Raw genomic sequence first — 24,998 nt, 5'->3', positions numbered from 1 at the left:
CTGCATTCTTCTACATTCACTCCTTCCTGCAGAGGACCACCGGCATCACGGTCACCTCCCCCTCTCTCCTGCAGGAGGCGGCACGCACTGTGTGCAATATGAGCTTTGAGGAGGTACCACTGCTCCATCCCTGCACCACCACACAGAACCGGGCTTCACAAACAGCTTAACAGCCAGAAACAGCAGACTGCCTGTCTGATTGGCTGTCTGACTGCCTCTCTGATTGGCTTTCTGCCAGTGGAAGAAATTTCTGCAGCGTAACACTATTAGGAGACTATTAGGAGATTCTGAGAGTGGCAAAAGCAGCAGGATTGTATTAGTTAACAAGAGAACATACACAACACTTACTTCCAACTGAGTATACATGACAGAGCTATACAACAAAGTTATGCACTTAATGATACAATATACTCAACACAGCCACGTGAAGCCACTATATGCTTTGTTTGGGGTATATTGTGTGTGTGTTAATAGTTTATAGCATTGTTTTATAGTCCTCTTTAATTCCCGCGCAGATGCTGGAGAAAGCGCCGGACCAGAAGTCCCGTCTGCAGGATTACTGCGCTGCCTCCGTTTTTGTGCAGGTGCTCATGCTGCGTGGCTACGGATTCGACGAGATCTCCTTCCCGCGAATCTCCTTTCAGAAAAAGGTGAGATCTCCTTCTCATGAGTCTCCTTTCAAAAAAAGGTGAGACCTCCTTCCCGCGAGTCTCCTTTCAAAAAAAGGTGAGATCTCCTTCTCCCAAGTCTCCTTTCAGAAAAAGGTGAGATCTCCTTCTCACGAGTCTCCTTTCAGAAAAAGGTGAAATCTCTCAAAGCAGCAGGAGGTATTATTATTAATATTATTGTAATTATTATAGGCCAGACTCTGTCATTAGTAACCATCAGAGTATGGATGGAGCTCAGTTCCATGATTGCCAGGCACCCACAGAAAGGGAACTGAAAACATGTACTGCATAAAAAAGCCAAATCCCTGAAAGGACTTTCAGTCTCAGACATCTCAGTACTGATTTAGATGTGTGCATATTCTGTTGGTCAGTGTGTAAAGATGTTGTGTGGGGTGTGTTGGTCAGTGTGTAAGGGTGTTGTGTGGGGTGTGTTGGTCAGTGTTTAACTGCGTTGTGTGGGGTGTGTTGGTCAGTGTGTAACTGCGTTGTGTGGGGTGTGTTGTAGGCTGGGGACACCTCTGTGGGCTGGGCTCTGGGCTACATGCTGACTCTGAGCAGCCTGCTGCCGGCGGAGGGCATGGCCATGAGGAAGGCCCTGCGGCCCGAGGCCTGGATCAGCCTGCTCTTCCTCTTTGCCTGCCTGCTGCTGGCAGCGCTGGCATACCTGCTGGCCAATGCCTTCCGCGGGAATAAAGGCGGCGGAGATGTCATCTAAGCACCATCAGGGGGCGCTCCCTTCACTCCAGCCTACAGTAGTGCCTAATCCTGCAACCAGATCTCTCAGTGAATGGGTGGGAAGCCTGCAAAGCTGTTATTTTACATTTTAATTTTTCAGACTTTATTGCATTGTTAATAATCTGCTTAATATACAGTAGTTTTAATATACAGTGGTGAGCAGGGCTGAGGGGACAGGAACAGAGGATTTAAAGGGAGATGCAGACATGAAGGCCTTACACATGTCCGCCTCCTCTAACCCCGAGTCCCGGTCAGCTAGCAAAGCACCTGGCAGGCGGCTCTGCGCCTTTCTAGCAACTCAAACCACAAACGTTTCCTTGTCTTCATGGTTAACAGCTAGTTTTCATTTGCGTCTGCACTGACTTTTAACAGCACAGCAAGACAATTTATTTGAGATCTAGTCAATCTGCACTGAAAGAGGTACCACAGAATACGCTAAGTAGCAAGCTGCCGGTGTTGCGCATTAGGGAAATGCATGATTAAGCCAAAATAACTCTGTGAAGCCTGGAATCTAAATGTGTCACATTTGCTTCAGGGCAGCGGACTGTTTTATTACTTTTTGTTCCTGCACTCAAATACTTACAGCGATTTGTTGTTATTAGAATTATGCACAAAAACGTTTTCCACTGGGTTTTTGTATTTAGATTTTTTAACATGTAGCACTTCAGGGAAGGTTCTGTTTCGACGGCCATCCTCAAACTGCTGGTAGCGCATGCGTGTGACGCCGGTCATAAGAAGAACATAAGAACATATTATGACGAGAACAGGCCATTCGGCCCAACTTAGCTCGCCATTTCTTAATTAAAGAGTATCCCAAACTGCATCAAGTCTAGACTTGAACACAGCAAGGGTCTCTGCCTCAACTACATGACCTGGCAACCTATTCCATGTATTGATAACTCTTTGTGTAAAGAGTCCATTTATGTCCTCTTGTTTTACAGACTGTTTTACGGTCAGCTACACTCCGTTTGTTAGCCAGAAAAACATTTCAAAAAGTGTCTTTGGTGTTGTAGCTTTCTTTTATAATACTTTTTTGCAAGATTAATGATGTGAAAAATTAACTAACCACTAACTGCAATGTAATGGTCATAGATTTCAACTGAGAACAACTTTCAAGATGATATACATATTTTAAAATATTATAAAATATGTTGTGTGCAAAATGGTACCATTTTACTACATATCTTACCAGATTGTGTGTATGTTTTTGTTGTCCATAATTGTCATGTTGTATTAACATCGCTTATCTAGTATGTTGCTAAATGTATTGTTCACATTTTAGACAATTAACTGTAAATGCATATACTGCTCTATGATAAGGGGCAGCCTAATTATTAATCATTACTGTGTGAAAGAAAACAGACAATAATCCCCAGAGGACTCCACGCTGGCCAGCTGCAACGACCTTTCGCTGTGATGTAGCGCATGATCGGCGCAGTTTAGTTGGTGTTCCGTCACAATTCCATCAGACATTTCACTTGTTTAGGTCAGGTGAAATCTCATGAAAAATCCGTGTTGATTCGCAGCACGGTTTTTAACCCTTAGTCCCTTTAGCAGTGGTCTTGAAACTTCTTGCTACCCTCTAGATGAGACTAAAATACCTACAAAATAACTACAATAATAACTACAATTCCCGTCATTCAACAGGATCACAAGCCAAGACGAGAGGCGCAACTGTGCTGGCTATTCTAAAGTGAAACAATCATTTGGAAAGTACGAATTGAACGTAATTGCTTTCCGAGTATATATATTTAAACACTGCTTTAAACTATTAATTTAAAAATAATTTTCAATGATACGACAGTTGCTAGCTATACACATCAGACACGCGTATGTCAGTATCTGAAATGCGTGGCTGTTCTATACGATTAAAACACATGCACTTTTATTAATCCTATAGACCTGGAACGGTTGTTTGTATCTCATTAATTAAGAAAACTGTTCTTGTTCAGACAGAATTCAGTGGCACAGTGATTCATTTAAACTCCTGAGGTCGTTGCAACTGGCCCATCACTTAAGTATGTTGGTATGTATTACATGTTCCAACATGTGAGAATATTGCGGATGTAACGTACAATCCAATGCTAAATATCCACCGAATACCTTGTATTTTAAGTATCCAACATTGTTCCATTATCTAATACGGTAACATTTAACATACACAATAAACATAGATGCTTTAAAATATATGAGCAATTGTTTCTTAAAATGAACCAAGTAGGTTACGGGAAACAAGAAAACAAAAGACGATTTTACAAGAAAACAGCGCGAAGCTCTTAATTATCTTACTTTAGGATTCGATCAGGTGTTTTCCGGAACTGATGGCATAAGCTAGCTAAGCTTAGTTAAACACTGATATTTTCATTAATTTTTACGTATTTGCATGGGCTTACAACTTAGAGCAATTTCTTTATTCTAGGCACGTAAATTGCTGTTGAAAACTTACCATCTAAAAGACCGTGTTGAAAAGTTCCCATACTCCACGGTACAGTCTGTCAGACCAGGTACATTATACATTTTGAATGAACATTTTCAATGACATACCCTGTAACTGCATTAATTGGATAGGCTGTATTCAAGAAATACTTTTGCCAGATAATTTCAGAACTGGGCAGCTTTGACGACCGTCAGCACCTGCCCCCATAACGTGCAGAACTGCAGAGTCCAGCCGCATCGTGACAGCTGCGTCAGCGCTGCTCGGATGTCAGAGCTGGAGAAAGGCGCGGCCGACGCTGACAGCAAGCCTCAGGTCCAGGTTTACGGCTACTCCATGGCGAGAAGGCTGTTATTCTGAAGCGCGTTTAAGGTTGATGGAATGTCTGGATTCTAAAAAATAATCTGATTAAGCAGGTGTACAGAATCACTAACAGGACATCTGCTGTTAGCTCAGATGCCTTACAGTTACTTAGTGTGATCTACCAGCATGGAAGATGTGCTTCACTCTGATGTTTGCATAGCAGGTACCTTCAGCAAGAGTGACTCAGGTAGCTAACATGAGACATGCTGTCTGCATGCACATAGTCCATGGTGATTCCACAGCTGGATGTTTACAGAAATAGCTCAGGTTAAGAATGTCTCTCTGTGGTACAACAGCAATGCCCCAACCTGGGAATCAACCCTTCAGCTTCTCTTCAGAGTCGGTCCCCTAAACACTACAGCATGATGGCGATGCTCATAAATGGCATCTCAGGGTTACCATGGGGAATAAAGGGATGGTTACCACTACCATGGTAACCATGTCATGTGATTTTTTAAAAATTATTTTTACCCATCCATACAGCAGAATGTGTAATCAAGGGCAAGAGTGCAACAGCAGCTTGAAATTCAAACCTACAGCTTTCTGGTTAGCAGTGCAGTACCTTCACCGCTATGCTACACTACACTGCTCACTGCAGCAGGAGAACAGTCTGAAATGGGCCTACAGGGCAGACACACAATCACACAAATAAACATGCATATCATGCTCATATACTCCTAACATATGATAGGACACAGACGAGTGTGACTAATAATGGAATACTTAATGTAAACTTTAGTACTGTGTTTACTGGTCATATTTTTAGGCACTGAAATAAATACTGAAGTACAGTAAATTTCCTTGTGCATCAAAAAGCTTTTAGTATTGCACAGACTCATTGCTGCATTGCCAGTCTGCCGCACTGTATACAGTCTCCTCTGCACTGATGGTCCGTTATAAAGCCGCTTCTACAGCGAGACGCGGCAGCTGTGCTACCGTGCAGAGTGAACGCAGGAGCTCCTAAAATCACCGAGAGCAAAGGGCGTTTTATCAGCCTCTATAGCTGTGAATTTCGTTTTCAGAAAATGATTGAGAAAAAAAAAAAATAATGCAATGATAATTTTCTTTGGCTTTTTTTGTACTACCAGTGGAGGCATATGAAAGTGAGGTTTTAGACAGAAAAAGCCAATTAACAGCTTGTATATAATGAATTCTTCTACAACAACCGTCTCGCCTGAGGACACAGCCTGCATCATTAAGGGTTTAAGACGATTTACACAGCAACACCGCATAGAATAGCTGGTATTTCAATCTTCAATCAAATCTAAAAAAAAAAATAATTTCAAGACGTTTTATATTTTAACATATGCGACATCTACAAGCAGAAACAAACTAAAGCAAATAAATGAGTAAAGCAGGCCTACGCTGCATTGACTGGGATCCTCCTGAAAAGCGGAACCTTCGTTCCCCGCCGTTAGTTTCTCCGCGCGTGACGGACTGTTGATGAGGAGGCACTCAGGAAGTGCATCTGGCGTCTCAAAGGAAGGTCGCTGGGTTTCCTATTAGACGCAAACGTTCGCTTTATTAGCAATATTCACATGTTTTGTTTGTTATAAGTAGTGTGTAGTGTACACATATACAGGCCTAAAAATATGTTTGCCGGGTTACCCGAGCTAGGAATCTCTAACGGGGAGGACCTAAAGGAAACCCTGACCAACTGCACAGAGCCGCTCAAAGCCATCGACCAGTTCCAGGTAAGTAACGTTTCATACAGATCCACTAACTACGAGGATAAAACTCTCGCTTTCGTAACGCGTCAGATTGCGTGATACTTTGCGTTTTCATTTTGAGAAAGCTAAGCAAGCACATTGTCCGTTAAACGACCCGCTAGCTAAGAGATTGTTGACGATAACTGGTGATAATCAGCAGACTGGCTCGTTAGATGGAGGCAATTCATGCAAAGCGCAGTCAGGATAAGTCATTGTAGCCCGATCGCTAACTGTTTCGCTAAGTATTTACCCAGATAGACAGCTAAAGGTAGCGACCTTGCTAATGTTACTGACTGCTTTGTGAGTTGTTTTTAGATAGTATATTGATAAAGTGTAACGTCAGGCAGCTTGCTGATGTTAATGCTATGTGCTGCTGTCCCACAGACGGAGAATGGGATCCTGCTGCCCACGCTGCAGTCCGCCCTGCCTTTCCTGGACCTGCACGGCACTCCGCGGCTGGAGTTCCACCAGTCAGTCTTCGACGAGCTCCGGGACAAGCTGATGGAGCGGGTCGCCATCATTGCGGAGGGAAAGGACGAAGACCGGTGAGACGTTACTCATTTTGGGAACGCATGCTACGCTCTCTGTCACGCACAGCAAAGTTACTCCTGCTGTGTTCTGTTTGCGCAGGTACGGTAAGCTGGAAGAACTGCTGGAGAAGAGCTTCCCTCTGGTCAAGATGCCATCCATCCAGCCTGTGGTCATGCAAGTGTTGAAACACCTGCCCAAGGCAAGCTGAAATGACCCAGAATTACTCCACAGTGTGCTTTGTTTGTGACTAAAAGTTCGGGCTTACCTGGTTGGTTATAAGCTGTTGGATAAAACGCAGTTCTGTTGGTTGTAACAGCATGTGCTGTGCCCCCCCCCCAGGTGCCGGAGAAGAAGCTGAAGCAGGTGATGGCGGATAAGGAGCTGTATAAGGTGTGTGCAGTGGAGGTGAAGAGGCAGATCTGGCAGGACAACCAGGCGCTGTTCGGGGACGAGGTGTCGCCGCTGCTGAAGCAGTACATTGTGGAGAAGGAGGCGGCGCTTTTCAGCAGTGACCTGTCTGTCCTGCACAACTTCTTCAGCCCGTCACCCAAGACCCGGCGCCAGGGGGAGGTGGGCTCATAACCCGCCCTGTGCGTGACTCAGTGCTCCTCACAGCACACTGCCACCTGCATGTCATTCATTTAATCTGTGCATTCCAAAGAATCATACGCACCTGCCTTTTAATGTACAGGTAGAATGTGAAGAGGCAGGTTGGTGTGGGGGGTTGGTAGAGGGTGGGGCATGTTGGGGGGGGGGTGAGGGTTGATGGAGGGCAGGGCGTGGGGGGGGAGTGGATTGATGGAGGGCAGGGCGTGGGGGGGAGTGGGGGGGTGAGGGTTGGTTTAGGGCAGGGCGTGGGGGGGTGAGGGGTTGGGGTTGGTGGAGGGCAGGGCGTGGGGGGGTGAGGGGTGGGGGTTGGGGTTGGTGGAGGGCAGGGCGTGGGGGGGTGAGGAGTGGGGGTTGGTGGAGGGCAGGGTGTGGGGGGGTGGTTTAGGGCAGGGCATGGGGGGTTGAGGGGTGGGGGTTGGTGGAGGGCAGGGTGTGGGGGGGTTGGTTAAGGGCAGGGCGTGACTCTCTCCCGGCTGCGCAGGTGGTGCAGAAGCTGACGCAGATGATCGGGAAGAACGTGAAGCTGTACGACATGGTGCTGCAGTTCCTGCGAACGCTCTTCCTACGCACACGCAACGTCCACTACTGCACCCTGCGTGCCGAGCTGCTCATGTCCCTGCACGACCTGGACATCAGCGAGATCTGCTCCGTCGACCCCTGCCACAAGGTACACAGCACACCTGAGCTCACCTCAGCACACCTGAGCACACCTGAGCTCACCTGAGCTCACCTCAGCACACCTGAGCACACCTGAGCTCACCTGAGCTCACCTGAGCTCACCTGAGCTCACCTGAGCTCACCTCAGCACACCTGAGCTCACCTGAGCTCACCTCAGCACACCTGAGCACACCTGAGCACACCTCAGCTCACCTCAGCTCACCTCAGCTCACCTCAGCTCAGCTGCAACTCACTCTGCCCCAGAGAGGGAGAGACAGATGGAGGGAAAGAGAGAGATGGAGGGGTGAAACAGATAAACTTTAATATCCTGGCCAAATGCCAAGTGCCAGCAATGCTCACCCACTTTGCACAGCTCCATACTCCTGTCCTTCAGAGTCTGGGCCCTGATCTGCAGTTTGGACTCCAGCTGCATGGTGTTGCATTTTTGAGTGACTTTAGTAACCTCCTGTGTGCAGTTCACCTGGTGCCTGGACGCCTGCATCCGAGAGAAGTTTGTGGATGCGAAGCGTGCGAGAGAGCTGCAGGGCTTCCTGGACGGAGTGAAGAAGGGACAGGAGCGTGTGCTAGGGTGAGGGGCGGCGGGGGCGGGGGTGGGGGCGGGGGGCCACGTCCGAAACGGAGCTCCGTCTGAACTGCCTGTCTGTGTGCTCCTGCAGGGACCTGTCCATGATCCTCTGCGACCCCTTCGCCAGCAACACCCTGGTACTCAGCACAGTGAGAAACCTGCAGGAGCTGCTGGGCCAGGACGCCCTGCCCAGGGTGAGGGCCTTGAACCGGGGGCCGGGCCGCACGAGCCTGACACCGGCAGGGCAGGGCGGAATGCCGTAGTGGGCGGGGCCCTGGGGCTGTACCCTGATGGTGAAATAGTGCAGCTGTGCGCTTGAGCACTGATGTAGTAAATATCTTGGAGAACAGAAGTTTTACTGTAAAAATACAGCATGCACAGCATGGAGAACAGTGGAAGGGTAGAGGCTGACGGGAGCTGTGTGTTTCGGCTCGCAGGACAGCCCGGACCTGCTGCTGTTGCTCAGGATGCTGTCCCTGGGCCAGGGTGCCTGGGACATGATCGACAGCCAGGTGTTCAAGGAGCCGCGACTGGTACGCATCACTTCCTGTGAGGGCAGGGTCATTGCTTCCACACCTGGGTGGCATTGGTGTTTGAACTTCCTCTTTCCTTGTTTCCGTCAGGAGCTGGAGGTGGTGACGCGCTTCCTGCCGGCCATGTTGTCGGTGGTGGTGGATGACTACACTTTCTCCGTGGAGCAGAAACTGCCCAGCGAGGAGAAGAGCTCGCTGACGTACCCCACCTCTCTGCCCGACGCCTTCACCAAGTGGGTCTGCCGGATGGTGCGAGTTCAGAGCAGTCTGACACGCAGCTGAGTCTGCAGGACTGCAGTACTGAAAGGGTTTATTGCACAGAAAGCAAGGCTTTTGGAATGAGGGATTATCTGCAGTGCTTGTGCGCCCCCTGCTGGTGGCTCAGCAGTAAGACAGTGTGTGGCTGCTGCAGGTTTCTGCTGGAGAGCCGGGTGGCGTGTGAGATGGGGCTGTACTACGCGCTCCACATCGCTAAGCAGAGGAACAGGAACGCTGTGCAGAGGCTGCTGCCTGCGCTGGGTGAGTAACGCAGCAGCCGAAACACTGACACTCCGTTATTCCAGCAGCAGCCGAAACACTAACACTCCATGTTATTCCAGTCAGGGCTTAGAGTGTGTCTGTGTCCCTGTGGCAGCGATGGATGTAGACAGCAGCATCAGATCAGCAGTGATACAGGGATAAAAAGCATGCGCTGCTCCCGGTGTGTGAACAGAGAGATGCAGCTGCCAGCAGTGCAGCTGCGCGCAGGTGTGTGGTGCAGGTGTGTGGTGCAGGTGTGTGCAGGTGTGTGGTGCAGCTGTGTGCAGGTGTGTGCAGTGCAGGTGTGTGCAGGTGTGTGGTGCAGGTGTGTGCAGGTGTGTGGTGCAGCTGTGTGCAGGTGTGTGCAGTGCAGGTGTGTGCAATGCAGGTGTGTGCAATGCAGGTGTGTGCAGGTGTGTGGTGCAGCTGTGTGCAGTGCAGGTGTGTGGTGCAGCTGTGTGCAGTGCAGGTGTGTGCAGGTGTGTGGTGCAGGTGTGTGCAGGTGTGCGGTGCAGGTGTGTGCAATGCAGGTGTGTGCAATGCAGGTGTGTGCAATGCAGGTGTGTGGTACAAGTGTGTGGTACAGGTGTGTGGTGCAGCTGTGTGCAGTGCAGGTGTGTGCAGTGCAGGTGTGTGCAGTGCAGGTGTGTGCAGTGCAGGTGTGTGCAATGCAGGTGTGTGGTGCAGCTGTGTGCAGGTGTGTGGTGCAGGTGTGTGCAGGTGTGTGGTGCAGCTGTGTGCAGTGCAGATGTGTGCAGGTGTGTGGTGCAGGTGTGTGCAGTGCAGGTGTGTGCAGGTGTGTGGTGCAGGTGTGTGCAGTGCAGGTGTGTGCAGGTGTGTGGTGCAGGTGTGTGCAATGCAGGTGTGTGCAATGCAGGTGTGTGCAATGCAGGTGTGTGGTGCAGCTGTGTGCAGGTGTGTGGTGCAGGTGTGTGCAGGTGTGTGGTGCAGGTGTGTGATGCAGGTGTGTGCAGTGCAGGTGTGTGCAGGTGTGTGGTGCAGGTGTGTGGTGCAGGTGTGTGCAATGCAGGTGTGTGGTGCAGGTGTGTGGTGCAGGTGTGTGGTGCAGGTGTGTGCAGGTGTGTGGTGCAGGTGTGTGGTGCAGGTGTGTGGTGCAGGTGTGTGCAGGTGTGTGGTGCAGCTGTGTGCAGGTGTGTGGTGCAGGTGTGTGGTGCAGGTGTGTGGTGCAGGTGTGTGGTACAGGTGTGTGCAGGTGTGTGGTGCAGGTGTGTGCAATGCAGGTGTGTGCAATGCAGGTGTGTGGTACAGGTGTGTGGTGCAGCTGTGTGCAGGTGTGTGGTGCAGGTGTGTGGTGCAGGTGTGTGCAGGTGTAAAAATGTAAAATGTAAACATAATCCTGCGACTACGTCCAAACATGGAAATCCACAATATCAGCGCAACACAGAGGTTTAAGTGCATCACAGCCATGATGTGAGCGATGCCTGCTGTGCTGCAGAGCAGGTTAGGGCCTCAGGGGCCACGTGCTGCCAGTCATGTGACCAGCACAGTCATGTGACCAGCACAGTCATGGCTGCTGACATGCAGGCGTGAATGAAACATTGTCTCGCTGTCGCCCCCTGCAGTGGAGACCCACAATGACATGGCGTTCGGGGACATCTTCCTCCACCTGTTGACGGGACACCTCGCCCTGCTATCAGATGAGTTTGGGACGGATGAGTTCTGCTCTGCGGTGTTCGATGGTTTCCTCCTCACCTCTTTCTCCAGGTCTGACTCTCTCACCAGCATGCCAGTCTGAGGCCCTGGCAGAGGTCTGTAAGCAGCTCTGTCTCCAGGCTGGACATGTGCTCCTTTATGATGCTGTCCATTGCTACAGGAACATTCATGCAGAGCCACTGACAGTATTTGTGATTGTAATGTGAAGGATCATGGGATGGTTCTCAATCACTGTAGCTGACTATGGTCTTCCTGCCCATGCACTGCTAATATATGGTTGTGTGTGTCTGCGTGTCTGTGTGTGTGTGTGTGTGTGTGTGTGTGTGTGTCTGCGTGTGTGTGTGTGTCTGCGTGTGTGTGTGTGTGTTACAGTAAGGAGAATGTACACAGACACACACTGCGTCTGCTGCTGCATCTCCACCATAAAGTGCTGCCATCTCGCCTGGAGGCTCTGATGAAAACCCTGGAGCCCCCAAAACAGGTCAGCTGACCCAGCATTAACCCCTCCATCTCCATTGACTTGCATTGACAGTCCTCTAAGCAGTGGGAGAAATGGTCAGCAACAGGGTGTTTTAGTGTCGTCAGCTGACCTCATATTCCTCAAAGAAAACCTGCTAGCACTGTTGTGTTTGCGCGTGCGTCATGCGCATTTGTGTGTGTGTGTGTGTGTGTGAGAGAGAGAGAGAGAGAGAGAGAGAGAGTGTGAGAGAGTGTGTGTGTGTGTGAGTGCGTGAGTGTGAGTGTGTGTGTGGCGTTTCACTCTGTCTCCTCCCTGCCCACAGAGCAGTGACCCGGTGAAGGAGCTGTACACTCAGCTGACTGAGAAACTGGAGGCCCAGAAGAAGAGCCCCGCCCAGCCCCTCGAAACCCCCTCCCTCGACCTGGGTCTCCACCCAGTGACGGTGCCCACCACGGCGGCCACGCCCACCACGCCCCTGTGAGGAGGCGGGGCCAAGCGGCAGCGCTGTGCTCCGCGACTGTCCCTGCGGACGCTCACTGCTCACAGCTTAGTGTGTTTTCTGTCTTTTTTAAAAGTGGCATTTTAAAGCTTTTTCAGGCTTTAAAAGAGTAAATCTGAGGCCAAGACAATTTCAATGTGAATATTTTTTTATGGAAATATAGCTGTGCTTAATTGTTATACAAGTTTAAAATATATTTTCATATATAGGTAGACTAAATGTGTGTATCGTAATGGGAAATGTGTCTGTGTTTAACATGCTGTAAATAAAATAATGGCTCAAAAGTGCTTTGGAAAGAGATCAGTTTTTTTGTTTAAACTGAAGCGCTAGTGCTGCACAGGGGGTGGAGATAGTGCTGATTGTTCATGTATAATAAGGTATTCATTCTGATAGCTATGGCACTTTATCCTAAATAAGTCTAAGCAAGTTTTTCATTTCTTTTGACAGTATGCAACATGCTTAAGTATGCCCATTCTTTCAAAGCTGCATCTTTCATAATATCATGGGTAATCAGTTGCCTTTTATTTGGAAAATAGAGAATCGTTTAAAATGTGAATTTAGTAATTTTTCAACAGTCTGTTTTGCACAACTGTGTTTGTGTGAGAATTGCCTCTGTGCTTCCTGCTTCAAACAAACAGTTCTGGTCAACATTTGTGGCACCTCTGTATTTTAAGTACATAATGTACAATTTCTCCCAAAAAAGTGTGTAGTGAAATGGTTGTGGTCGATATACATTCACAGAACAGAAATGGTTAAAAAAAGTGCAAAAATAGAAACATGGACACAATTATCAGCACCCTTTTGAAGAATTTAAATCAGATTGAAAAGAAGTAGACTGTCTTTGCAGTGAAATTAGACTCACCTGTGATAAATTGCCAGTGCTCACATGACTTAAATTAACCAATGAATGATGGCTTTAATGCTTAACAAGGCCACCTTCCTTCCTTCTTCCTTTTTCAAAATGGTGAAGACAAGAGAACTGTCTGAGAGTATCAGAAATGCTATCATCACCAAACACAAGAATTCTAAAGGGTACAAGGCTATCTCCAAACACATTAGCATCCCTGTTTCAACAGTTCGCAATGTTAAGTAGTTTGCTGCTCATGAAACTATCAAGAACCTCCCAGGATGAGGTCGTAAGAGGAAAATTGATCAGAGAAGTCTTCAAAGGTTTGTGCAAACTGTGGAAAAAACACCACATAAAACATCCACAGAGCTTACACGTTAAACCAAGGAGGGCTTTATGAGCGAAGGCCAAGGAGGACCCCACTGCTGAAAGAAAAACATAAAAAGGCAAAACTGATCCATCCCAAGACCTGCCTAGACAAACCACAATCCCTCTGGGAAAATGTTCTATGGACAGATGAAATCAAAGTAGAGCTCTTTGGCAATGCAGACCAGCGATTTGTTTATAGGTGATGAAATGAAGCTTACAAGGAAAAGAACACCTACCTACAGTTAAATATGATGGAGGATCCGTAATGTCATGGGGCTGCTTTGCTGCCTGTGGTGCTGGAGGCCTTGAACATGTTAAAGGAACCATGAAATCAGAGGATTACCAAGGCATTCTAGAGCAAAATGTGCTACCCAGTGTCAGAAAACTAGGTATGGGTCGAAGATCATGGGTCTTCCAGCAGGACACACATCCAAAAGCACACATCCAAAAGCACAAAAGAATGGTTGAAAAGGAAAAATGGACTTTGAAACTGGCCAGCAATGAGTCCCAAGGAATCCTGCAAACATTCAAGAGCTTGAACAAATTGCAGTTGAAGAGTGAGAAAGTACCAGCAGGTAGGTGCAAGAAGCTTATAGATGGCTACATGAAATTTTTGGAGGCTTTATTCTGTGAAATCACTACATGTAAGTTGAAAAGGCATCTTTTTTGTTGAATGACTTTGGACATTTTTAAAGTATTCTGATGATACAAAGTTGGTGCATTTCCAATTATTTCTCAGAATATTGTACATTATGTTCTTAAATACAGGGGTGCCAATAATGTTGACCAGAACTGTATATTGCCTGTAGTAAAAATGACACTTTTTCAAGCAAAAATCATGCAGTAGTCTGTATACTCAGTGAGGTCATCAGCTTTCTGCATGCTGGATGCTGTCCACTAGTTTTAATTATGTGAAGTGGAATAAGATTAAGAAATATGTAGTTGATATTTCTGCAGGAGTTTTCCCTGTGCTAAAGAGAGAAATGATCTGATTCTCTTTAGATAGAGACATGGCAGTAACCTGTAAGACAGGTGCCTCCCTGCAGTTATTAGGCCCGGCTGTAACTCTGATGCCCAGTCTCGAACCCACATACCCTTTCATTCTGTGTGAAAAGTGAGGCACTTGCACTTCGTCTGAAATGCTGCTGCACCAGCGGGGAAACTGGAAAAACTGAAAATCTGAATCCATGTGGAAATATTTACATTAATATGACTATGACTATTGCAGGATGCATGACGATGTAGAGCTGTCTTACTGCAAAAATGTAAACAGTTCTGGGATGTTGTGAGCAGCATTACCGGCAAGGGATGAAGGGTCTGAAAACCCTGCAGCAAGAGTAACATACAGACACATTTCTCATAATTCCCCATTAAATATAGATTACATAAAATATCTCTATCGACGTAATGAACATGGCTGTAGATTTAAAAGTAGTCAACATCAGAACATTACCATGGCGACATCACATCCTGGAAACGTCCAGCTCCAGCATCTCCATGGCAACATCCTCTTGGTTCCTTCACCAGTCGCCAGTGTTCGTAGACAGTAATGATTCTTTCACTTTTACAATGCAGGCAATGGATATTGAAACATAAATTGTAATAAAAAACACAATTAATTTGGGGATTGTTGTGATAGTTATCATGATGTAATTAAATTGTACTGGAGTGAGAATGCTCAGGCCTGTGGGAATGATTGCTTGTTGATTGTATTTTCTCTTCCTCTTGTGTGCTGAGTGTGGAGCACCCAAGGGAGCACAGCTGAGTGCATGAAGCACATTTGCAGACTTCTGCCCAGGTGCCTCTGCACATTCAAATAGAACAATAAACCACTGTCCACCCTACGCTTTTCCATCATGTACTGCACTCACATCCTTCTCCCTCCAGCATCCCTCCCTCCCTCTCTTTCCCTCTCTCTCTCTCTCTCTCTCTCTCTCTCTCTCTCTCTCTCTCTCTCGCCTTTCTCCAGCCTCTCTCCCTCCCTCCATCCCTCACTCACTCACTCTTCAGTCTCTCTCTCTCGCTGCATCTTGCTGGTCTCTCTATGCCTTTGCAAGCTGTCAGTGTACAGAAAATGGACCCTGCGGTGCTGATTTTTTTGCTGTACATCATGATCGCCCATGAGCTGGTCTGCGGCTGGATGCAGTACCGGAGGGAGGCAGCCAAGCCCCGAAAACGCCCCTGTCCCGTGTGGAGCTCCAGGTGAGCATTCCGACTGCAGATGTTGGGGTGTAAGGTGTGGGGGTGCAGGTGAGCATTCTGACTGCAGATGTTGGGGTGTAAGGTGTGGAGCTCCAGGTGAGCATTCTGACTGCAGATGTTGGGGTGTAAGGCGTGGAGCTCCAGGTGAGCATTCTGACTGCAGATGTTGGGGTGTAAGGTGTGGGGCTGCCTATATTTCTCTGTGAACACAGTTTGTTCCACTGGTGGTAAAACAGGTTTGTGGCCTTCCATAATAAAGAAAATGTGTATGTGTTTGTAAGACATGTTGTACATTGCAGAAATACTTCTACCCTGCCCAAATCTACCCCCCACCCCACCTGTAGTATACCCCACAAACCCAAATGTTCAAGATAGTACCTGAGATAGTAGATTGTAGACTGAATAACCGGGGGAACATGTGACTCCTCCCCCAGCAGCCTCCGTGTGTGCCATGGAACCTTCCGGGTCAGCAGCCAGCCAATCAGGGCAGAGCGGGGGCGGGACTGGAGGAAGAGCAGCCGCATCGTAAGGAAGGCCTGAGATGGAGAGAGAGGAAGAGGGGAGGAGGTGGAGCTCTCCCAGCTCTGTGCTGCATCTGTGGGACGTCCTCAGACTCAGCAGGTTCTGCCGCTAGCCTGCTGCTCTGGGCCAGAGTGCGCTCTGAGCCTCTCAGCCAGGCTTGTGTTCATTCAGTTTTGCTCAGAAACTGCGGCATCCAAGTCCTGCAGCCTGGCACTCAGGAAGCAGTTTAAAATTTAATTGATTTTTAAATGTTTTTTTATTTGAACTGATCTGTGGTGAAACTGAGTGTCCCACAGAGCTCAGTTCCCATGGTTACACGCTCCCTCTTTGAGATGCAACATTATTCTCTTACAGCACGAAGTGTGAGAAATTCACTGATATTCCCATCATATGGAAACACAGCCCATTCACTGAGCTCAGTGTTTGAGCCCAACCACATTCATCTCCACAGATCCAGAAAACAAATATCCAGTTTCTTTATGATATTTTATTGACTCTGATCAGATCAGAGGTCTTGTTATACTCAAAAGGTATATACAAAGGTGATGGCACTATGTTAGATACATTTAAATGAAATTGAATTAGGTTGCTCTTGATTGATGCAAATTGACTTGAGTAAGTTGTTAAATGGGGGAAACGGCCAGAAGCCCACTCAGGACAGTATTGGGTTTAAACATGATTGCTGACCTCACAGTTCTCTCACAGGTCACTCATCCTCAAAGCCGAGGTTAACACAAACAGAGACAGGTTTGGGGAAGTCAGAGCAGCCACCTTGCTGCAAGACTTGGTTTCTTTTCTCGTTCTTCAGTTCTTTCAAACAGAAAACGCAGTTCTGTTTTATATATCTGTGTAAGCACATAGTTTTCCCCATGCCAGGCGCATGCTCTGTTCTCGAGCTGTAATGTAAAATCAACATTTCTGTCTGTTACAGTCTGTAATGAAATGCTTTCTCAGAGTGCAGCGGCTTCACAGGGGAATTCAGCTGATAATGCAAGGTCAGAGAGCAATGCATGATGGGAATAAAACACATTATTTAAAATGGCTGGTTCCTCTGGCTGTGGAATTACCACCGAGTGTTGTATTATACATGGGTGATACCAGCACAGCTCGGAGGGATACCAGTGTGGGTTGGAGTTCATACAAATCAGTGATAGTAGTGCAGATAAAATGGGGTATTGGATTAGATTAAAGACGCATCAGTGCAGGTTAGGGATATCCCTACATAATTTACTGTTCCTAGTAGCTCATGTGAGCAGTTCAGATCAGTCTCAACTGCTTGTCACTTCCAGACAGTCAGTATGTGAGCATCTTGTGTCCTAGTTGTACAGAAACATACATTTACTTTCACATATTATACACTTTTACAATTTCTCCTGTTTATAGAAAGTGCTTACATGGTGAGGTTTGCTTGTGTGGGGAGGTTTGCTTATCTGGTGGGGTTTGTTTAGATGGGATGGATGCTTTTGGTCACTTGGAAGGTTGTGTGAGATCTGGCACATTGTTTGATCTCTGTGTATCATTGTTGAATGATAGTTGTTGTTTGACAGTCTGGTGTTTCCTTTAAAGATAAAAACATGAAATTCTGCTTCTCAGTTCTCACTTTTAGCTTCTCAATTTCCCAACATCAATACCTATTTCTGGTAACATGCATTCCCCTCTGGTTTGTCATGAGTAGATTTTGTGAACCTGATCCATGTTTTTTGCTGGTTTGTACAATATTATACTGATTTTCATGAGTGAGAGAAGTCTGTGCAATTAATGTACCAATAAATTCTTTCACAGAAGTGCGAAGTATGACATTTATTTGAGGTTGAGGTTTGAGCTCTGACTGTTTCTTATTTCTGGATTTCACTGGGATTTAAAATGTTTAGTTTGCAGGGGTGTCTGTGTTACTGGCCCCCCCCAGCAGGCCTGCGGCAGACTGTCATTGCCGAGATCACCACTCCGATTTGCCATATCCATTCATTTACCAAAAGAGTTTTTTGGTTGTTGAAACAAGCCAGTTAGATTCATTTTGAGGACTCGCACCGATAAGTTAACTGCTTACAGTCTGTAAAATGTAGCTATATATTACGTTTCTGAACACTGTAAGGGACATGCATGCTTTCATTAAAAAATAATAATAATGAATTTTTACATTTTTGCCATGGTTTCAGCTCTCCCCTGGTGCCTCCTGAACGAGTGGTGCTCCGGCGAGGCCACACCCCTCTGATGTGTGCTGCAATAGCAACGCGCTCTGCTTTTAGGGCAGCACCCTGCTGTGATCAGGTGACGAAGCAATACCTACGTTCTACAAGAGATGTCTCTCTCTCTTACGCGCACGCACACACACACGGTCACACACGCACACATAGAAAGGGCTGTGTGCACAGTAACACAAACTGCTGGGCTAAGTCAATACAGGCATCTGTAAGTACTCAATATCTGATGGTGTACTGTAATATTTCTTGAAGAGACTGTTTCTTGAGATATTTCTTGAAGTTATTGATTCACTAGCACTTTGTGATTTCCACCATAACACTTAAACATTACATATCTGTGTGTTGCTGTTTTTACTGCTCATCAGTTAAATGGTGGCTGTAAGATAGAATTTATTATAGCTTATGTTCTTGCTTTTCTGCCAGTGGAAAGTTCATCACAATGACGTGTGGCTCACATACGTGTATGTGTTCAAAGTAATGTGCTAAGAGTTGGCGAGATGCTCCTCTTAGATGTGACACTTAGCAATCATGACTTCACAGGTAAAGTAACAGATGGAAATTGTAATATTTTGCAAATAATTATCTATGTCCTGTGGTCATCCTTAAGAAACTTGTTGCACAGAAGTGATCTTCATGTAGTGTAACACCAGGTGAAAACATTTTAAATGGCTGAAGAGGGAGTTTTTTTATGATGATGATTGTTATTGCAGCTTTTTGCTTCCCTGAGATGGTGAGACTGATCTCTCCTGTCTGTGTGGCTGCTCTGATCCTCCGTGGCCGGGCGGGCTGGTTTGTGGGGTGGAATGCAGCGGGATGGGGAGGCGTGTGAGTGGGATCAGGTCACAGGGCTGGGGTTCTGTGGAGCCCAGAGGCGTTTCCCCACAGTGAGCTCGGGAAACAGGTGGAGCTGTGATCTTCATCCTGTCTGTGGATTGGCCCACCATCAGCCACGGCCACAGTGACACCGTGCCGCTCTAATCTGAGCGGCCCGTGCTGCGCAAATAGAAAAAGAAGCACATAGAAGTGCCTAAAAGTCTGTGATGGCTGCACACATCTTACCATGAGTGATGGCTGCACACATCTTACCATGAGTGATGGCTGCACACATCTTACCATGAGTGATGGCTGCACACATCTTACCATGAGTGATGGCTGCAGAGCAGCAGCCGGCACTGCTCTCTGTTCCCCCATACGAGCTGCTGCTTCTCCTCTTCCCGGTTTCTGTTCCTCATCTGCGTGTCTCGAGAACAGCACAAAAGACCGAAGCTCTGAAGCACACCACACCTCTCATCACATGTATCTGTAATCATTTCTTTGGCCCTCCTCCACTGAAGGTGCTGAGGTGTGTTCTGTCCTGCGGAGCCTCCACTCCTCTGAAGATGAACGGCCCCTCCGCCCCGCCCTCCAACGGCAGCCTGTCCTGCGAGCCAGAGCCCCAGCACATATCCATCACCGTCTTCCTCTGCCTGCTCTTCCTGGGCGGCTTCCTGCTCAACAGCTTCAGCCTGTGGGTGTTCTGCCTCCGCATGCCTCGCTGGGGCCCTGGCACCACGCTGCAGTTCCACCTGGCTCTCAGCGATGCCATCGTCACCCCTACCGCCCCCCTCATGGCTGCCTATTTGGCGCTGGGCAGCCACTGGCCCTTCGGCCGTTTCCTGTGCCAGCTAAAGATCGCCCTGCTCAGCACACACTTCTACGGCAGCATCCTCTTCCTCACCCTGATCAGCGTCCATCGCTACGTGTCTGTGGTGCAATACAGCAAGGCCTCCCCCATGAAACGCGTGGGATTCATTCACAAGCTGTGTGCAGCTGTGTGGCTGCTGCTGCTGCTGAAGGGGGCAGCCTGCTTCTCCCTGCTCGGCACCAGCCAGGTAGGCAACCACACCCAGTGCCTGAGCATTCACCAGGGAGAGTACATCCAGGTCTACTTCAGCATCAACTTCTCCCTGCTGGTCCCTGCCTTCCTGGTGCCATTCTCCGTGTCAGTGGCTTGCTACTGCCGCCTGGCCAGCTCTGTCTCCCGCATAAATGCCAGCACCGCAAACGGCCGCGCCATCAAGGCCAAATCCCGCAAGATGGTGGCCGTCTGCCTGCTGATATTTGCGGTTTGCTTCATGCCGCTCAACATTGTGCGGTCCGTGGGTGTTGTGGTCAGGAAGTACTACCCCGAGCAGTGCAGGCTTCTCCTGAGGGTGGAGACAGCCTACTACGTCTCCTGGATCCTGGCCAGCGCCAACTCCTGCTTCGACCCCCTGCTCTACTGCTTCGGCTCCCAGGACTTCACCCGCGCTTTTCGCAGGTCTCTCAGGAAAATCGGACTCCGGTTTGAGGATGGTCCGAGCAGGAATGGGCTGGACAGTGTGGACAGTGTGGGTTTGACCACCAAGACCACCCAGTCCAGCACCGTGCTGGACAGGGAGACAGCCTCCACCTCCAGCCTCTGACAGCACCTCTCCAACCTTGGCAATGGTTTGAGCTACCCATGTGACACAATGTGGTTTCCTTCAACAATATAAGACTTAAACCCTTTACCAGCAACATCATTTCATTAAAAAAGAGAAAATAGCATGATTTTAAAACATACAGTTTACAGACCTCTGTCTTCTGTTTTCACACCTTTTGTGGGTCTGGTCATTTATTGGTTCTTGGGGTTGTCTGCTGGTCTGCTGTGTGGAGGGGCGGAGGAGTCAGGTGTGAGAATCTCACTGCAGCCTGCCCCCCAGGGACACCCTGAGGCTCGGCCAGAACCAGCCAGCAGGGTGGCGTGCTCTTTAGGGGCTGCAGGATCAGAGTCATGCAGGTGATGTGCCCTTTGTGTCCCTGAATAAGCTGCGTAATTTCAATGCTTCAGTAATTATCCAGCTGTGCTGTTTATGTAATTTATGATGCATGAATCCACCCTGGATAAAGTTATTAGCTCAGCAAAATTAACGATAAACTGTAACTTACTCTCTGTTTCTTTGTTTCCTGTAATAGAAACATTTTGTAAGCTAGTAAACTGACTCATGAGAATGATTTTAAAAGGCCTTTTTTGGGAGGGGAATGTGTTAGTAGCGGTGTTAAGAAAGGGGGGGTGTTAACATGAGAAAAGCATTGGTAGGCCGAGAGAAACCCAACACATATATCCAGGCCTGGAAAACATCAGAGCATTTGGATTCAAGAACTTCCACATCTGGGTAAGTGTTGAGCCTAGATTGAATATTTTCACTCTGGACAGCAGTAACAGTGAGAGTTTGCTGTTGCACCAGCTATGGTACCTCAGCATTCTTCATCCTGATTACTCCAGTGAGAATCCAGACTAGCATAGCTCAGTTACAGAGCATTCAGGATGTTTCACAGAGTTTTACCAGCTACACTGATCGATGTCCTCCGTTAAACACAGACATGCCACGGGAATGCTTCCTCTGCACAGCATTGCTATAGTGTGCTCTGAGCAAGTATAGTGTGATCTCAACGGACAAAAAACTTTCTCAAAACAAGAGACCAGTTTATGAAATCATTTCACTAGGGATGGTTCAAAAACAACTTGAAGGGACTTGTGACTGAATAAAATAAAAAACCTTTTATAATTAAACTCCCTCTTCTGCGCCCCTGCTGTCTGAAGCTCTCCCCACCCCACCCCCACCCCAGCTTTTTTAAAAGTGAGTTTCTTTGGAAGGAGTTAATATTAAACATAAGCTTTTCTACCATTGTCACTCGTATTGCGAGAGGACTGAGGTGTGAGGTGCTGGCATGTGACATGTCTCTGGCAGGAAAGGGGAACGGGCCCTGCTGGTGCTTTCCACACACGGCAGAGCCCTGCACAGCCGCCCACGTTTCTCTGCTCTGGAGGAAGTGAGAGGGGGGTACGCCCAGCCCCCACCCTGCCCCCACCCCGCCCCCAACATCGCTAGCCAGTGGTGAGCTCTCCCTCCAGACCCTCACACAGCTACACAGTGCTTCAGTCTGAACCACCAGGACTTTTTTTTCTATGATTCCTGCAATTTAAAAATGCTCATTTTTGCCACAACATTTACTAAATTCAATTCACTTGTATTTGTATAGCACGTCTTAGCAAGCTTTAGGGAGACATCACATGCCTGAACCCCGAAAAGAAAGCCTTTATGACATTATGCAACAAATTTTACCACTTACTACATTGTCATTTTTATTTACAAATATCTCACCTTGATGCTTCCACACTCATTGCCATTTTTGTCTGCATGGCTTCGGTAAGCTCGCCTTTGCACGGGCCTCCTCTCTGCTGTGCTTAGCAGGTATCTGCAGTTTCACTCGTGCTTCATTACAATGCTTCACAGAAACAAAAGATTTCCTTCTCTCTCATGCAAAACATCTGACATTTTTTTCGCAGTCTTTAGCACTAACGTTCGAGGGCAAACAGGCCATGTTCATGATAAAATGTCACCAGAGATGCAGCTCATCAGCCTGCCTGGCAAACGAGAGCCTGACAGGGTCCCGGGAAATGTGTGCTATCGGCGGGCGGCATTAAAATATGGCATCAACCAGAGAGAGTTCTCTCAATGCCGCATTGCAGTAGTGTCTGACGGTCATTTTCTGTGGGAGTTCTGCAGTGACCGAGCGGTTATGCAGTCAGCCCAGAATTTCATACATTTCCGGACTTTGCTGATTTGCTGCAAAATGTGACATAAACATCGGCTCAAAGCACACTGCTATGGCATTCTTGCACAATCTTTCATATTCTTCTAAAAACTAGAACAAAGAGATCAATATGCTTCAGCACATATTTACAAATTAAATGTAAAGTATGGTAAATTCACATCCTAGAAGTGAATCTGTGTTCATATGTGTGTGTGTGTGCAGTTGTGTCTGTGCATGCATGTGTGTGGGTAGTTATGTGTGTTTGTGAGTGCTTGCGTGTGTGCAAGTGTGCAAGTGTGTGTGCATGCGTGTGTGTGTGCAATTGTGTGGCTTGTTCATCAGGTAGATTCTTAAACTACTTAGCTACTCTCACTGTCTCTATAGTTACAGAGGGTCTAAGTAATTTAGACACAGGCCTGCATCTCCTTCAGCAGGTGGAGCCTGGAACAGCAGCTGATCTCAGATCCCCAAACTCTGATTAAGCCTGTAGCTAAATCACAAGTTATAATGAAGATCAGAATGTTGCTGAACACCATGGCTTCAGAAACCAAACCAATGTGATATATGAAAGTACCAGCAGGTGGCAGTGTACAGCCACTTTAATGAAGGCTCGCAGCTTTCATTCACCTGCGATTCCTGGTGCATGAAAATTTGCATCTTGTGGTGCATCTTTACAATCAGAAAACAAGGGAAACATGTGAAAGGTCATTCTTAGTATCCAAAGTGAGTATGTCAAGATACAAGAGTTATATTATTACCAAATGTTAAAACAGAACTCAGCACTGCAATCATACAGCTTGATATATCTCACAGTCCCTGATTCCATCGTTTCACACAACACAAAGGTTTTCAAGAAGATGCATACCAGGCAGATAACTGCATTAATGTTGTACAGTCTGAGTAGCTGATGAGAATTCAAATCTGTTCCATACATGTTGTTGAGTATAAAGCCAACAGGGGGCTTCCTGTGTCATGAGCCCATAACCATCCCGTAAATAAATGACCTGCGATTTTTGTACATTTGCATGGATATTAGATTTGTGATGTTAGCATGTGTCAAACAAATCACACAGTAACCTCAATATGTACTCTTTATGAGCAGTCACTAGCCATTACACCACAACACATGACTACTATTACACCGGACTGTCCAACACCACACACAATGCTCTCTCTTACCTGCCAATCCCATCGTGCTAAAGCAAACCTTGCACACTCTCTTAGTCCTTTCTTTAACATAGGTAGATCTACCAAACACCATTGAACACATGGCTTCTGAGAAGTTACCACAAAAATATTCAACAGGAATAAAGAACAAGATGGGTTTCGATATCACATATGATTAAAGGGCTGATTATTGGTTATTATATCACTGTTACAGTAATCAGGCCTGAAGCCTTGAGCAGCACTCCTGTGGGCGGGGTCATTGTGCAGTGACTGACAGCCAGACACAGCCATCCTCTGCTGCCCCTCACAATAACATGATTGGAAGGTAAACAGGAAAACACACAGCACTTTATCCAGCCACAGAGAGGAGTTTGCTGATTGGTTTCACTCTTTCACCAGATCATTTTATTTTATTCAATGCAGCTCGAACCCTAGGCTTTACGGTCACAGTTAAGCACAGCTGCTGTAAAAGCAGACAGACAGCACTGACAGGGAGAGGGAGCAGAATGGCCTGATGGGAAAGAGAGTGTGAGAGACTGCGTTCCACGCGGCTCTTTCCAGAGTCCTAATCAAATGTGACTCACACAAACGCTCCCTTTGAGCGGCCGAGCCACTGAGGGCAGGGAAACGGGGGCTCGGCCTGCCTTCTTCTCCTGTCCCAAATCTCCCCCCATGTGAGCAGTGACTGTGACTGAATCACCCCAGGACCTGCACGTCTGCCACCCGGCCCCTGACAGAACCCGCCCACAGGTTTGGAAACAAGAAGGGGCAAAGAGCAAACATAACAAATTATTAAAAAACACACATAGTTGCTTTTGGCAAAATAGCATAAAGTCACATTTTGATCTGGAGAAAGTAAAACTTTAACAGTATTCCCTCGGACATGATTATATGTCCAAACTCAAAATTATTGACCTTAAATCAAATACAGTATATTTACTTTTGGTCGTAAGTATTACTTATCATTAGGTATCCAGCAGTTATCATCGCGGAGATACACGTGACATAAAAGAACCCGGATGGTCCAGTGACTGGGAGATTACCCCCGTGTGTGACGTGAGAACACTGGGAGATTATCCCCGTGTGTGACGTGAGAACACTGGGAGATTACCCC

The 24,998-nt window shown here is 47.3% G+C and overlaps 3 protein-coding genes across 3 annotated transcripts in view; all 3 read left to right on the top strand.

Annotated features, from left to right (window-relative positions):
- entpd2a.2 (ectonucleoside triphosphate diphosphohydrolase 2a, tandem duplicate 2) overlaps nucleotides 1-1,409 on the top strand; it is a 7,458-nt gene extending 6,049 nt beyond the window's left edge. The window contains exons 7-9 of the mRNA XM_036527070.1: nucleotides 1-113; nucleotides 516-650; nucleotides 1,174-1,409. The exon at nucleotides 1-113 is cut by the window's left edge and continues 7 nt beyond it. Of these exons, the coding sequence (XP_036382963.1) occupies nucleotides 1-113; nucleotides 516-650; nucleotides 1,174-1,383 (458 nt within the window). The 3' untranslated portion in view covers nucleotides 1,384-1,409. The remainder of the gene's footprint in view (nucleotides 114-515; nucleotides 651-1,173) is intronic.
- Nucleotides 1,410-5,640: 4,231 nt separating this feature from the next.
- On the top strand, nucleotides 5,641-12,097 carry nelfb (negative elongation factor complex member B). The gene is made up of 13 exons (XM_036527503.1): nucleotides 5,641-5,894; nucleotides 6,294-6,454; nucleotides 6,540-6,639; nucleotides 6,780-7,010; nucleotides 7,531-7,716; nucleotides 8,183-8,295; nucleotides 8,384-8,486; nucleotides 8,730-8,825; nucleotides 8,916-9,058; nucleotides 9,238-9,344; nucleotides 10,928-11,069; nucleotides 11,391-11,499; nucleotides 11,801-12,097. Exons 1-13 carry the CDS (start codon nucleotides 5,793-5,795, stop codon nucleotides 11,957-11,959), a joined length of 1,752 nt encoding a protein of 583 aa, XP_036383396.1. The 5' UTR covers nucleotides 5,641-5,792; the 3' UTR covers nucleotides 11,960-12,097.
- A 6,165-nt stretch (nucleotides 12,098-18,262) lies between these two features.
- On the top strand, nucleotides 18,263-20,562 carry LOC118775973 (P2Y purinoceptor 2). Its single transcript, XM_036525979.1, has 2 exons — nucleotides 18,263-18,326; nucleotides 19,453-20,562. Exon 2 carries the CDS (start codon nucleotides 19,498-19,500, stop codon nucleotides 20,560-20,562), a length of 1,065 nt encoding a protein of 354 aa, XP_036381872.1. The 5' UTR covers nucleotides 18,263-18,326; nucleotides 19,453-19,497.
- The last annotated feature ends 4,436 nt before the right edge of the window (nucleotides 20,563-24,998 follow it).

This window comes from Megalops cyprinoides, chromosome 4 (assembly GCF_013368585.1).
Source record: "Megalops cyprinoides isolate fMegCyp1 chromosome 4, fMegCyp1.pri, whole genome shotgun sequence".
NCBI classification, from domain to species: Eukaryota; Metazoa; Chordata; class Actinopteri; order Elopiformes; family Megalopidae; genus Megalops; species Megalops cyprinoides.
This window is presented reverse-complemented; position numbering and strand designations above follow the sequence as displayed.

Coding starts and splice junctions, on each gene's coding strand:
- LOC118775973 (XM_036525979.1), top strand. CDS start 19,498: ATGAACGGCCCCTCCGCCCCGCCCTCCAACGGCAGCCTGTCCTGCGAG.
- nelfb (XM_036527503.1), top strand. CDS start 5,793: ATGTTTGCCGGGTTACCCGAGCTAGGAATCTCTAACGGGGAGGACCTA. Junction 5,895..6,293: donor AAGCCATCGACCAGTTCCAG/GTAAGTAACGTT, acceptor GCTGTCCCACAG/ACGGAGAATGGGATCCTGCT. Junction 6,640..6,779: donor TGTTGAAACACCTGCCCAAG/GCAAGCTGAAAT, acceptor CCCCCCCCCCAG/GTGCCGGAGAAGAAGCTGAA.